The sequence below is a fragment of the Leiobunum rupestre genome, chromosome 2 (genome assembly GCF_980474605.1).
Source record: "Leiobunum rupestre chromosome 2, qqLeiRupe1.1.hap1, whole genome shotgun sequence".
In the NCBI taxonomy this organism is placed as follows: Eukaryota; Metazoa; Arthropoda; class Arachnida; order Opiliones; family Sclerosomatidae; genus Leiobunum; species Leiobunum rupestre.
Genome location: NC_143385.1, coordinates 47,235,804 through 47,248,478, shown reverse-complemented (window position 1 = coordinate 47,248,478; position 12,675 = coordinate 47,235,804). Strand labels below are relative to the sequence as shown.

At 34.3% G+C, this 12,675-nt stretch overlaps 1 protein-coding gene across 4 annotated transcripts; it reads right to left on the bottom strand.

Moving 5' to 3' along the window:
• Positions 1 to 941: 941 nt before the first annotated feature.
• On the bottom strand, positions 942 to 12,229 carry Nadsyn (NAD synthetase). 4 transcript variants are annotated; one of them, XM_090165682.1, is made up of 20 exons: positions 12,156 to 12,229; positions 11,941 to 12,073; positions 7,299 to 7,359; positions 7,123 to 7,239; positions 7,012 to 7,065; positions 6,146 to 6,287; positions 5,574 to 5,662; positions 4,662 to 4,779; positions 3,942 to 4,073; positions 3,673 to 3,747; positions 3,490 to 3,614; positions 3,281 to 3,432; positions 3,036 to 3,204; positions 2,843 to 2,978; positions 2,673 to 2,779; positions 2,472 to 2,603; positions 2,305 to 2,374; positions 1,768 to 1,896; positions 1,535 to 1,711; positions 942 to 1,469 (listed from the first exon to the last, which is right to left on the bottom strand). In XM_090165682.1, the coding sequence occupies exons 2-20, from the start codon at positions 12,023 to 12,025 to the stop codon at positions 1,443 to 1,445; spliced, it is 2,097 nt and encodes a 698-aa protein (XP_090021808.1). In that variant the 5' UTR covers positions 12,026 to 12,073; positions 12,156 to 12,229; the 3' UTR covers positions 942 to 1,442. The 4 variants fall into 4 exon arrangements, with proteins under 4 accessions (XP_090021808.1, XP_090021810.1, XP_090021807.1 ...); XM_090165684.1 differs by lacking the exons at positions 11,941 to 12,073; positions 12,156 to 12,229 and adding an exon at positions 12,126 to 12,155; XM_090165681.1 differs by lacking the exon at positions 12,156 to 12,229 and having other exon boundaries at positions 11,941 to 12,117.
• Positions 12,230 to 12,675: the final 446 nt, after the last annotated feature.

Genomic DNA, 12,675 nt, shown 5'->3' with positions numbered 1-12,675 from the left:
GCTGAAGCTACATTTTGACCCAAAAGGCTGAACATAAAAGTATGCTTCATGTTGATTGGCTCGTTTGTAAATATATAATTTAGGTTAAAGATCACGAAGTAGAGTAAAAGTCGTCTAAATATAATACTCTATAATGGCTCTCTGATGATGTTATTGTTTCGCTATTTTGAATTTTAGCTTCCGTTCCCATTAATAGATGGCTCCACGCTCTCCACGAAAGTCATTTTTTGGAAGATTCGGATAGATTCATGGCCGTTTGTAAATTTGTCAATACTTTCAATTATACTAATTGTTTATAATATATTTTATATGGGATATATAATTTAGGTTAAAGATCACGAAGTAGAGTAAAAGTGGTCTAAATATAATACTCTATAATGGCTTCCGTTCCCATTAATAGATGGCTCCACGCTCTCCACAAGTCATTTTTTGGAAGATTCGGATAGATTCATGGCCATTTCAAATAACAGGGGCCTTTTCATAATACAGGTGGCAACGATAGAGCTGACTGTTGCTTTAATTTCTTAAAGGGCAACGCAAGCTCTGTGGCAAAATAAAGAAAAAGCAACGTGCTTTTTAACTCCCTACACCCCCCCCTCGGTACTAGCGAGACCACGCAGAGTTTACCATAAGTTTCGCACTTTGCATACATATTCACGCAAATGCCAGCTCACTTGCGTTGCCCTTTAAATTACAGACTTTATCTTGGAGTCAGAGGTATGCCTGATGAATAACTGTTTCTAAGACAATTATGCGTTAGTATGCATAGAAAGAAATTCTGAGACCAAATATAATTTGTCAATATTACATTAATTTTACTTTCACATAAAGGTAATATCAGGATACTATATTTTGTATACATTTGGAATGCCTAAGTAAGACTATTTTGGCCCTGTTGATTCTCAAAAAAACTCATGTGCTTCTCAGAAAATGGTTTCTAAAATACATATAAGTTATTACATTTAGCATTGTTTAAGCCCCACCCATTTCTCTATATGCACAAAGATAATATAGAACTCTATATCCTAGATTTGAATACAAAGAGCTTTTCAATTGACGGTTTAGTATTGAAAAATCAGGCTCCATCGCTTACTGCTGAACTGCAGTGAGCGATTTATTATTGGTTACCATAGTAACTATCGAGATAATTTTTTGGTAGTTCCAGCAGGAAGCGGGTAAACACTACTGACTAAGAGTGATTTCGAATCTAGGGACGTTTATATTATCTTTGATACGCAATAGTGACATTTGGCCAATGGATCCTTAGACATTCTAAATGTGAACATATGTAGTTTCCTGGTAATATTTATATATCCAATACTAAAATATTTGAAAAAGTGAAGGCACAAGATTTGAAGAGTCCACTGTGAAAGTTCATTAACACTGGGACCCAAGCATAACAAGGCTTAAGTTTATGACTAGACAAAGTGAATATATGTTAATTACATAGATTTCTCAAACTTTTTAACCTAGAGATGTAAAAATTTTAAAATCAGAAATTTAAATTTACAACATTATATGGCGCAGATTTTACCTGTTTGTCTATGGCTGCAAATTGCCATGTAAATTTGACGTTGTACAAAAAAGGTCTGTGGTCAAAACGGTTGTCATCAGGACTGTAGCTCTCAGCATGATAGGAAGGTGTAAGAACTGTCATTTTGTGACGATTTATAGCATAATACTTAAAAAAGTATTTCACCTTTTCAGCAACCTGTTACATATTATTTTATACTTTAAATCAGTCGATCCCAAATTCTTAAAAATTACTTGAGCTGGTGTGCATGAATTTCTCCATAAGTAGACCAGTTTGCAAAACATTGACAAAGGACCACAACCATTTTGTTTTCTCAACTTTCCATAAATACTCAGTTCTTGATATGTCATACCCATATCCACCTGAAACATTTCAATGAAGTAATAAATACTGGAATATCTATCCGTAAATGGGCCTTAATCATCAACTACAATTTTGAATAATCTACTAAATGATAAACTGTGAACTAATTGTTTACATTTCAGCTAAGGCTTAGTGAATGTTAAAACTGTTTTCAAAAGTTGAAATAACTTTTGTTTTGACAAGAAAAAAGTAATTGAATGAAAATCTGAAATTGGCTATAGTCAACATTTACATATTTTTGAATTTGAGTTCTAGCCACATTGAATTTATTGGCATCAACCAAACCTGATAGTAATTTTTACCAACTTAGATAATAAAATCTTTGGCTGTTCTCTGGAAGCTGAGATAGTTTTACGCTAATGTAGCTGATGTTTTAACGCCCTAATTAAGATATATACAAATCTAACCTCATCACTTTGAACTATTTCATTATTGATCAATGGCTCCAGTTCAGCTGTTGGTACAGCTTGAACCACACTGTATCAAGAAAATTTAGTACAACTAACACTCTGACATGCAGAGGATTACATAGATGAATTATACTTTAAAAGTTATTTAGGACCATTATAATTACCTTTTTATTGCTGGAATATTAAAGAAATGAACAGCATAGGCCAGAAATCCTTTAAGATCAGTCTTACTAATACCACCAATAGGGTTAATATCAGCACTTGAACAGTCATACTTTGTTAAATAACCTCTTAAACTACAAAAACAAATTTGTTTCAATAAAAAATTACAAATTCTTACAGCTGTTAAATCAGTAACTTTCTACCTTTCATCCACATTGGCGGAACCTAATACCAAGAGGTTACCTGGACGGCCTTTGGACCACAGCAAAAGTTGAGCAAAGAGGTATGCAAAAACCATTCTTAATCTCGCCTAAAAAAGTTCCATTAGAACGAAGAACATTTTTGAGAAGCTTTTAAATAATCTACTAGAAACCTGAATATTTTGAAGGGCTAAATTTTCATGAACACTTCCCCCATGAACTTTGAATTTAGGAGAAAACTTTGTTGCTAGCGTAAATACGGATAAAACAGCAGCTACTGCTACATCTATCACAATTGACATGTGGCAACTAAATATATATTTTTAAAGTTAGATCTGTTGGAGTTCCATAATGGCACATGAATACCTTCCAATTTGCGAGGCTAAATCACTAGCTCGGCCTTTAGTTTCTTTTGAAGAATTTTCTGTTCCCATGTAACATGTGAAAAATATGCGAGAACACAGTTCTTTTGAGTCTTTTGGAATGTAGTCAGGATCATTTGTTATTTTACGAATGTCCTGTAGAACTTGGGCATCTAGTGATAATTAATCACAAATAAAAAAAAACTTTTATTTTTGAAACCTTTGATTACAGCTTTTTGTCAAAATTACCTCCATTTGCAACTGCTCTGCAAACCAGGTTGCACATAGAGTACACGATTACACTAGTGCTACAACTATCAACACCCCCACTTAGAGGTAAAAAGAAACCAGCTAGACCACTTCGTCTTAGGTAGTCCCATAGCCAACATGCAGGCCCTAAACTAAAAATATTTTGTAATAACTTAATTAACACGTTTAAAACATCTGGTCAAACGTACCTAATCTCCTCATCTGCTGTGTGCAGCTCAATTTCTATTGGTTCAAATCCAGGTGCATCAAAATCATCCACTTTGGAAAGAGCACAGTTGACTTTAACACGTGGATAAACAGGTGACGATGCAGCCTAATATATTTACTAGTTCATCATTTGAACTTAAATAAAATTATAATTTCAGTTTTACTATTGAATCTCTACTTCTCATTTGATGTCGATAAACCCTCACATCCTCCAAATCTAACGTTGCACTGACTACCTCCTAAACAGTGTACAAATGGTTGTTGGATTATAATTTACATGTTATTAATAAGGGTGTATGCATACTATTTAACCTAGGTGCACGGGATGGTGGGTAGAACTAATGTTGAGATGGTATATTTTGACCAAAAAATGGCAACTGATATGTCAAAAGTTAGCTAGGGTACTTATAAATGCCAAGTTTTGAGGCCTTACCACATCTTCCAAAGCAAATTGTTTTGTACGAGCCACAAATTGGCCATTTATGGCAATGCTAGAACATCCTTGGTAGTATGTTCGTTCTCCATCACATCCACGAAGATTTGAAAAGGCATAAATACAACCACTCTGATAAAATTACCATAGAACAAATATATTATATTGGTTATTTCAAAGGTTTATAATAATGTTCTTCTAAGTCAGAACCAAAGTTAATTTAGTTGGATATGAAACACCCTATATGAAGGGAAACTTAAGGAGTATCATACGATGCCTGGTGGCCTCCATTGCTACTATGATTTACAATATATTTTCCCGCGAAGACAGTGCGCAGAGCCTCATGGCAAAAATAGAATAATCGAAAATCTTTATGCCCATGCCTTAGAAGCGTTAGATGAAATGGCAGCCGCATTTAGATGTGGGATATATTTAACCAAATTAAACTTATATTTAAAAGAAAAGTGAGTTAAAGAAATTCACGATAAGAGGTACAATATTTTCAAAGTTAGTGGGTAAAGAATTGCATGTAAAATATTTAAGTTTACTAACAATCTCTGAATCTTCTAACATCCGGAACACAACTTAAGATGGCACATACATCGTAACCGCTAAAATGCTTATATGAGGTCAATACAATCTACGTTGGATTCTGACTTAGAGGGACCTTATTATAAACTTATCGTTATTTGTATATAATCAATTAGAGGCTATTCTCACTTTGGCAGAAGCAGATTTTGTTAGATCAAATAAGATGTATCCTTTTCGAAGTTCATGGTACGATCCACTGCCATTGAAAATAATTTCTGCTCCGTCTAGGCATTGATGTATATGAGTACTAAAAGTAAGCAAATAAGAAATAGTTTTGTATTACATTGAGGAGCGACATACAGGGACCCTGATCCCAAAAAACTTATATCAATGACACGGTATTCAAGATGGGATATCAATGTTAAATCTGAGGATGGACAGGTTAATTTTTCTTAAACATTAAAAAAAAATCCTTGTTTATTAGTTTCCGAAGCATCTACTATCCTGGTAATTTGAGTGTAACTAATTTAAATCTTCTTAATTTTCAATAAAAATTATTTTTGGCTACTTGCCTATAAACACTAATATATAAGTTTTGTATAGTTGAAAGTATAATTGCAAAGTTTTTAACGTCTAACACCTGTTATCAAACTTCACCCCATTCTGACACAACATTATCATAATTCACCCCATTGTGACATAATGTTATCACACATCATATTTGCAAATTAAAATAAAATGGTAATAAAGAGTCAGGATACTTCATGACTATATTATTTATTTTATTCTAATTATAACGCCATGACTCTAAAGGTTTATAAAATAAATGACTATTTGCAAGCTGTTATTGATAAACTCAGGAATCCATAACGCTACTTGGAATTAATAACTCCCCATATCCTCTGGGGTATTTTGTGGTGGAACATTAAATGACGTAAAATTGAGTGACGGGAAAGCTCTCGTTTGATTCGTTATTAAAAATACACAGGTTTAGGTTAGTTGTCTGCTACTTTTCATCATTGGGGATTCAAAGCTGTTATTCATTCCAAGTAGCATTATGGATTCCTGATAAACTCTATTAATAATTGGTTTGAAACTGACCTGTTTGGATTCCATAGTTCTTCGCATATCTCATAGCCAATGCAAGTATCTAAGGTTGAGATCAGAGCATCACCAATTGGCACTGTGGTCTAAAATGGAATTTTACTTTTAAAGTTCAAATTTGAACTTTAGTAGTAGTCTTATAGGCTGTGAGAATAAGTACTATTTTTTATAAAGAAACAAATTAGAAAGGTCAAAAGGATTCAGTAATTAGTGATAAATCTCTTATGAGCTGTTTAGGCCATAATATTGAAACGTGTAACTTTGCAGGTTTTAGGTAGTTTTCAATAGGTGTGAATTTCTAACTCATGACTCAAATTATTAAGTGTCCGTACAGGGTCAGAAACATATTGGGGTTAGAGTGTTTTATCAGAAAAACAATCTATGTAAAGATAGTGCATTGAAATATTTCACCAACAAAAATTCAATGTAAAATAAAAGTTGGAGTTTAAACTGTAAAAAACCTTTTAATTAAAGAAAAAAATTGGTTTTGAAGTAAAAGTGTTTAGTAAAATAGCCAAAAAAATATTAAAGAGAAGGGGAATTCTCACAGCTGATAAGTTAGAACGTACTTGTCCTGTGATTTCCTGTATCATTCTTGGTAAAAAGAACTCTTCCACAATTCTAATTTTTTTCCAAGGAGTAAACCAGCGTGTTTCTCGATAACTTCCATCATCACACATCATGAGTTTAGGGCGAATTAGAAGGATTTTCCTAAATTTTCATAGAGATTTATTTCTTTTTCATGCAAACCCATTACAAGTCAGAAAGGGCTAGCATATTTGGTAACTGAAATTTGGGATGAGTTGGACATTTTTTCCTTACAGGACTTCCACGCTCAAAAATATTTTCAAAATCTAAGACTGATATTAATAATTAATGTGGATATTATTGAGAAATTATTTATTTAGGCACAGGAAAGATTTATTTAATTTGAATAGTTTTTTTGAGCACAGAGTATCCTTAAGCCAGTAAAAATTCAACCGCCTCGAGGTGGAATCAATCCACCAACTTTTGGGTTTACATCCCAATGCCACTCCCATGTCTCTGTGAATGTAACCCAAAGGTTGGTTGAGGTAAAGCGGGGAGTATTATTGATCAAGAAACTATTCAAATCTATTTGGATGGCCCTTTTTAACAATTAACACTTGTTTTAATTAGAGTTGCACTGTTTTTTAATTTTTTGCCTAATTTTTATGTAGATTTTAAAATGTCTTCAATCTATAGTGGCTTTCGGAAAAAGGACGTGAAACTGGCCGGATCTAGTTCATAGTCCACCAAAGGTATGAGATACAGCGTCAGTGTACTTTAAGAAGATTCTGCCACAAACATTTGTGGGAGAATTGGTTCAAACTGCAGCCTTTTTCAAAAACCATTATTGCTGCCATTTATCTTAATTTATATTGCACATCAAAACTAAAAAAAAAATTAAAATTACCTATTATAAAAAATGATGCGGCAGTTGTATGCAACACCTTTGTGTCGAACAGGCCTAAAAATTATAATACTTATTAATTCTGTTAACTCTTTCTTAGAAAGTTACACATACATTCCAACATCAACAATTATATCTTGCGATACATCACTTTTTAGGAGTTTCACTAGGACTTCCCAGGAATGTAGAAACGTGTCACTCTCCAAGAAATGGTCATTGCAACCATAGCCTCTATGAAATAACAATATTTCATTAAAAAGGACAATTGATTATTATAAAGGCATTTTTACGGTATCTCTAGTTCGGGTCCACTTCGATATTTAGAACCTTGCTTTTTTGCTTCATCAATACCTGTAGAACAAACAGATATTTTAGGGTTAATAATTTCATACTGCAAATTTAGTAATAAGAAGTTTTACAATCCCAAAGAAACTTTTTTATCACACTTAATTTTTATACCTAATTTGTTATTCAGGTAGGTCTCACTTTTAATAGTCTAAATGTTTAAAATTAATGGTATTTTATGTGGATGTTGAAAAAATTCAATTTAAATTTACGTTTTGATCTGAAAACCGTAAAAAGAGTACGAACTAAATCAAACATATGTCTGCTAACCAGCGCTATGGCTTGTTTTTAATGTAACTAGCCTCAATCATACCTATAGCTTCTGTTAAACCTGGTGGAAGATTCATATAGTATGAGTTTTACAGTCAACTGTAAGTGTATCTTTCATATAAGTGACCATAAGCCTATAATCTCTAAGTTTGAAACGCGCTTAGCGCCCTTTGTACCACCACTGGACGGGCGAAAAAGAAGAAATCAGGCGATAGTATCGGCACATGGTAGAGATAAATTGAAGCTTCTTCCTTCCCCCTTTCTCTCTCTACGCACCTCTCTCTTACCAAAGCAGCTGGCATCATGCATTGCGGGACGCATTTCGTTTCTCTTTTCCGCCACCGGGTGGATTTAGCGCTGTACTTTCGCCAGTCGTTTGCTTGAACCAACACTGCCTTTCGATTCAAACTTAGGGTTGATAGGCTTATGAAGTGACTCAATCATCTATCAGTTCTAGAATGACCTAACATTTTTGGTGAACTTGAGAGACTAAGTAATTCGGAGTGATACATGTTCATCATCATAGTGAGCGTAAACAGAGAAATTAACTGCACACATCAATAATAATAATTTCCACTAAATAACACACTTAATAAATAATAACTATACACTTATGATTCGTCTACTCCTTTTTAAGTTCAGCCTATATATCTAAACACATTTAGTACAAATTTTGGAATAGTAAATTGGGCAAAATTGCACTACAGCGGCCTCATGTAATTTCGTGTTTTTTTTTGGTGGAGAATGTAGCACTTGACGCGTAGATTACGAAACTAATTTTTTTTGGGGCCGCAAATGATAATTAAATTAATTAACTTAATGTTAAAAATGTACTAATTTTAGGGAATTACCGTGTTTTTGTATTTGTGGGTGGCGGAGACTGTAGCACTTGACGCGTAGATTACGAAACTAATTTTTTTTTGGGCCGCAAATGATAATTAAATTAATTAACTTAATGTTAATAATGTACTAATTTTAGGGAATTACCGTGTTTTTGAATTTTTGGGTGGCGGAGAATGTAGCACTTGACGCGTAGATTACGAAACTAATTTTTTTGGGCCGCAAATGATAATTAAATTAATTAACTTAATGTTAAAAATGTACTAATTTTAGGGAATTACCGTGGTTTTGTATTTTTGGGTGGCGGAGAATGTAGCACTTGACGCGTGACGCGTAGATTACGAAACAATTTTTTGGGCCGCAAATGATAATTAAATTAATTAACTTAATGTTAAAAATGTACTAGTTGTAGGAAATTACAGTGTTTTTGTATTTTTGGGTGGCGGAGAATGTAGCACTTGACGCGTTGATTACGAAACTTTTGTTTTTGGGTCGAAAATGATAATTAAATTAATTAACTTAATGTTAAAAAGTTAGTAGAGTGGAAACCTAAACAAACAGTAACAAGCCGTGGTGTAGGCGACAACCCGATGAAGATAATTACTTCCAAAACACGTAAAAGACGTTACTAAACTCCCCGTATTGGCGCCTGACGGCGCCGCGCACTCGCTTCGCTCAAGCGCTGGGGGCGCGCAGCGCCTCCCCAACCCCATACTAAAAAAAGCGATGGGCCATCTATAACGCGACCTAGAGGACAGTACCAAGCCTTACGCATCAAGTATATACTTTAAACTCAACCAGAAACAAAGTGGCCCAATAATAGAAAACACCGAGAAAATGAACAAAAACTGTAATTGATTTTATACAAAAAGGGAATATCACGTGGAATTCATTAGGACACCGAAACTGTGTTGCCGGCGAACACACGACGGAAATAAGTACAACAAAACACGTGCAAATACCCAAAAATTAGAAATTTAAAATTACATTAAAAAATTAAATAATCATTTGCGGCCAAAATAAAAATTACTCTCGGCGTCTACGTGACAAGGTCTATCAGGCGCAACCAAAATTAATATAAAATTCAATGAAAATGAGAAATTTTTAAAATTAAAAAATTAAGTTAAACAATTAAATAATCATTTGCGGCCAAAATAAAAATTACCCTCGGCATCTACGTGACAAGGTCTATCAGGCGCAACCAAAATTAATATAAAATTCAATGAAAATGTGAATTTTTAAAATTAAAAAAATTAAGTTAAACAATTAAATAATCATTTGCGGCCAAAATAAAAATTACCCTCGACATCTACGTGACAATGTCTATCAGGCGCAACCAAAATTAATATAAAATTCAATGAAAATGAGAAATTTTTAAAATTAAAAAAATTAAGTTAAACAATTAAATAATCATTTGCGGCCAAAATAAAAAATACCCTCGACATCTACGTGACAAGGTCTATCAGGCGCAACTAAAATTAATATCAAATTCGATGAGGCCGCTGTACTACACTTCACCCGTAAATTGTTCACTTTTATTAACATAATACTGTTAATGGTACAAAATAAAACTAGTACAACTAATTAATGAGAGGCTTAACATCACTTACAAAATTTGTATTGTGTAAAAAATAAATAGCAGAATAATCAGTGGTGTATTAGAGCTGGTTCGTACCTGTTTTCCCAGAAGGCTTTGGGAACTATGTGAATACCTTTATTTCTGAGGAGGGTCGGTTTGCACCTAAGTTTTTACCAATATACCACTGAGAATAATGCAAAAGGCCCCAAAACATAAAACAGTGGCGAATTAAGCATTAGACTGAGTAGACTAAAGCAAAACTTGAAAAAAGATATGAGGATGAATTATACAGCTCAAGGCTAAGGAGTTATGAATGCGCTTTCTGGTGTGTTTCTAAATTCATAGCTAGGTTTTGCTGTCTGTAAATCAATGGTAATATTATGAATTACGGGCGATTCGTAGTCAACCATCCCCACTTCTGTGGCTGTTTTCTTTCGCATTGAATTGTTGAAATAAATTGAGAGGTAATAATAATAATAATAATCAGCTAGCTAGGATAATACCCAAGACACCACCTTAGGCCTAAGTCATCAAGCAACTTTTAAAGCCATTAATCCAGGTGGCCCGGTTACAATGCGTAGGAGGGTGGTGGCAAGCCCTTCATGCCACACGATCCAACAGCTCCCTACACCAGGGCCGAACTGGCTAGTAGTTGGCCTCATTTCCCATTAATGCCCAATTTTTCCACTTCGGCCCCGATCTGACCGGCAATTGCCGGTTAGCTGCCCGGGCCTGCCCTACACTAACTATTACCATTAACCTCAACAAGTTTTTATAGAAGGGGAAACCGAAGAGCTCAGGGGAAAACCCCTTTAACCAATGGGGAGAGAACTTGCAAACTCAACGCACAAGGAGTAGTTCAGAGTTTTCACCCAGGTATGTTCATCGTATCACAAATAAAAGTGAAGGTACCCAGTCAAGACTATCAAAGTCTTCCAAATGAGCTGGTTTGCCTTAAATGATAGAATAATTATAGTGTACCCATTTCACTGATCTAGTCACTACATGGATGTGCGATTAATTATTTTAAATGGACACTATTGTAGCTTAACACGCATTCAGTAATAGGCGCAAAACCAAGATGGTGTGAGTTAAAACACCATTACATATGGGAGGTGCGTCTGTTTCTAATTAATAATAAATAATAGTAATAATAATAATAATAATAATCAGCTAGGCTAATTCTCAGTAATTAATAAAATTTTCAGTAATTGGCAATATTTTTTTCTTTAAAAGGTTGAGACGTTCATTATATTAAAATATGCTAATAATAGAGGTACTCCACGTCTAACTAAAGGTTATATTGAGAAAGAATTTAAATGTCTTCATAGCCTTTGAAATCATAATGAGTCATATCTGAAGTGAAATTTTTAATATGAGGAAGAATCTACCTAATTTCACCAAATTTGTAATTTGATTTGATCCGGAATATGGTTCTCTGCCTTATTGACTTATGATTATAGTATCGGTCTTAGTAACGTCTATTTAAGGTGCCGCCTTGTAGCAGCTAAAATGGTGCTTCGCGAGTCCAGCTTCACCGTATAATTTACTTCTCATGCTTTTTTTAAATTTTACCAAACAATTTTTTTAACTACCACTACCTGATATGAAATGGAAACTGTTTAATTTGATATTTTGGTTGTAAAAATTTGTTGGTTTAATTCGATTATGCATTTACTTCGCCTTCAGAACGAAAGGTCTCGATTATAGGTACTCTGATTAGCATTTACACCCGGAATTGAAGAAAATGATAAGCCTTTATTTTGTGAGGTACGGCATGGACTAATTAATTAGTCCATGGGTCCGGCTTCTACAGCCGAGAAAAGAACACGAGACCATTTCCGATCGTACATAAATATAGATTGGGAATGTCAATTCCTTAAAATTTTAACAATTACTTTGTAAGATTCTTGCACAATTTCCTTCAAAATCCAACGCCCATTGATTTAAAGTCGCGACTGATATTGTTACTTTCCTGCCCATTCTATAATATTAACTATTAAACTTTAAATACGTTATTTAGTGAGTATCCTTCCTTTACTCCTCTGAGGCCAAACCTATTATACGCAGTATTTTTACCAACCTTGAGGCCAAACCATGTACTACGAAGTACTATAATTAGTCCATGGCCAAACCAAGGTAACAAGGTTCGCAATCGTCAATAGAAAGACCTTGAATTTACCAGGGCTTCCACATTTGATATCTAAAATTTTCCTCTTGCGATAATTTTATTAAACGAAAAATCCCTTTTTCCCTTTTTTGACATGGAAATTCCCATTTTTTTGGAGCTTTTAATACTAATTTATATTATAATAATAATACTAATTGAATATTTGGTATCTTGACGATTCCTCACTGGGCAGTCGCCCCAACATAATCCTCAACGACCTCATCCTTCTTAAAGATGTTGGTCTAGAACTAAATCCATCAAAATGTGAACTCCTAGTACTTAACCCGGGCGATTGTGGCGAGGAATATTTTAAATTTATTTTCGAAGCAATGGCCCCTGGCATCAAAATCGTGGACCGTTCGTGGTACGTCCTCCTGGGCGCTCCCCTCTCTGATGAGGCGATTTCATCCTGCATGAGTGATAAAATCCAGGCTTTGAAGGTCATGGCTAAGAATCTCCACCA

What these genes read in the sequence shown, in the direction of transcription:
- Nadsyn (XM_090165682.1), bottom strand. Translation starts at nt 12,025, where the DNA reads ATGGGCAGGAAAGTAACAATATCAGTCGCGACTTTAAATCAATGGGCG. An exon ending in AATATTCCAGCAATAAAAAG is followed by an intron (nt 2,375 to 2,471) that starts GTAATTATAATG and finishes TTCTTGATACAG; the next exon opens with TGTGGTTCAAGCTGTACCAA. An exon ending in TTGCAGCCATAGACAAACAG is followed by an intron (nt 1,470 to 1,534) that starts GTAAAATCTGCG and finishes TTACATCTCTAG; the next exon opens with GTTAAAAAGTTTGAGAAATC.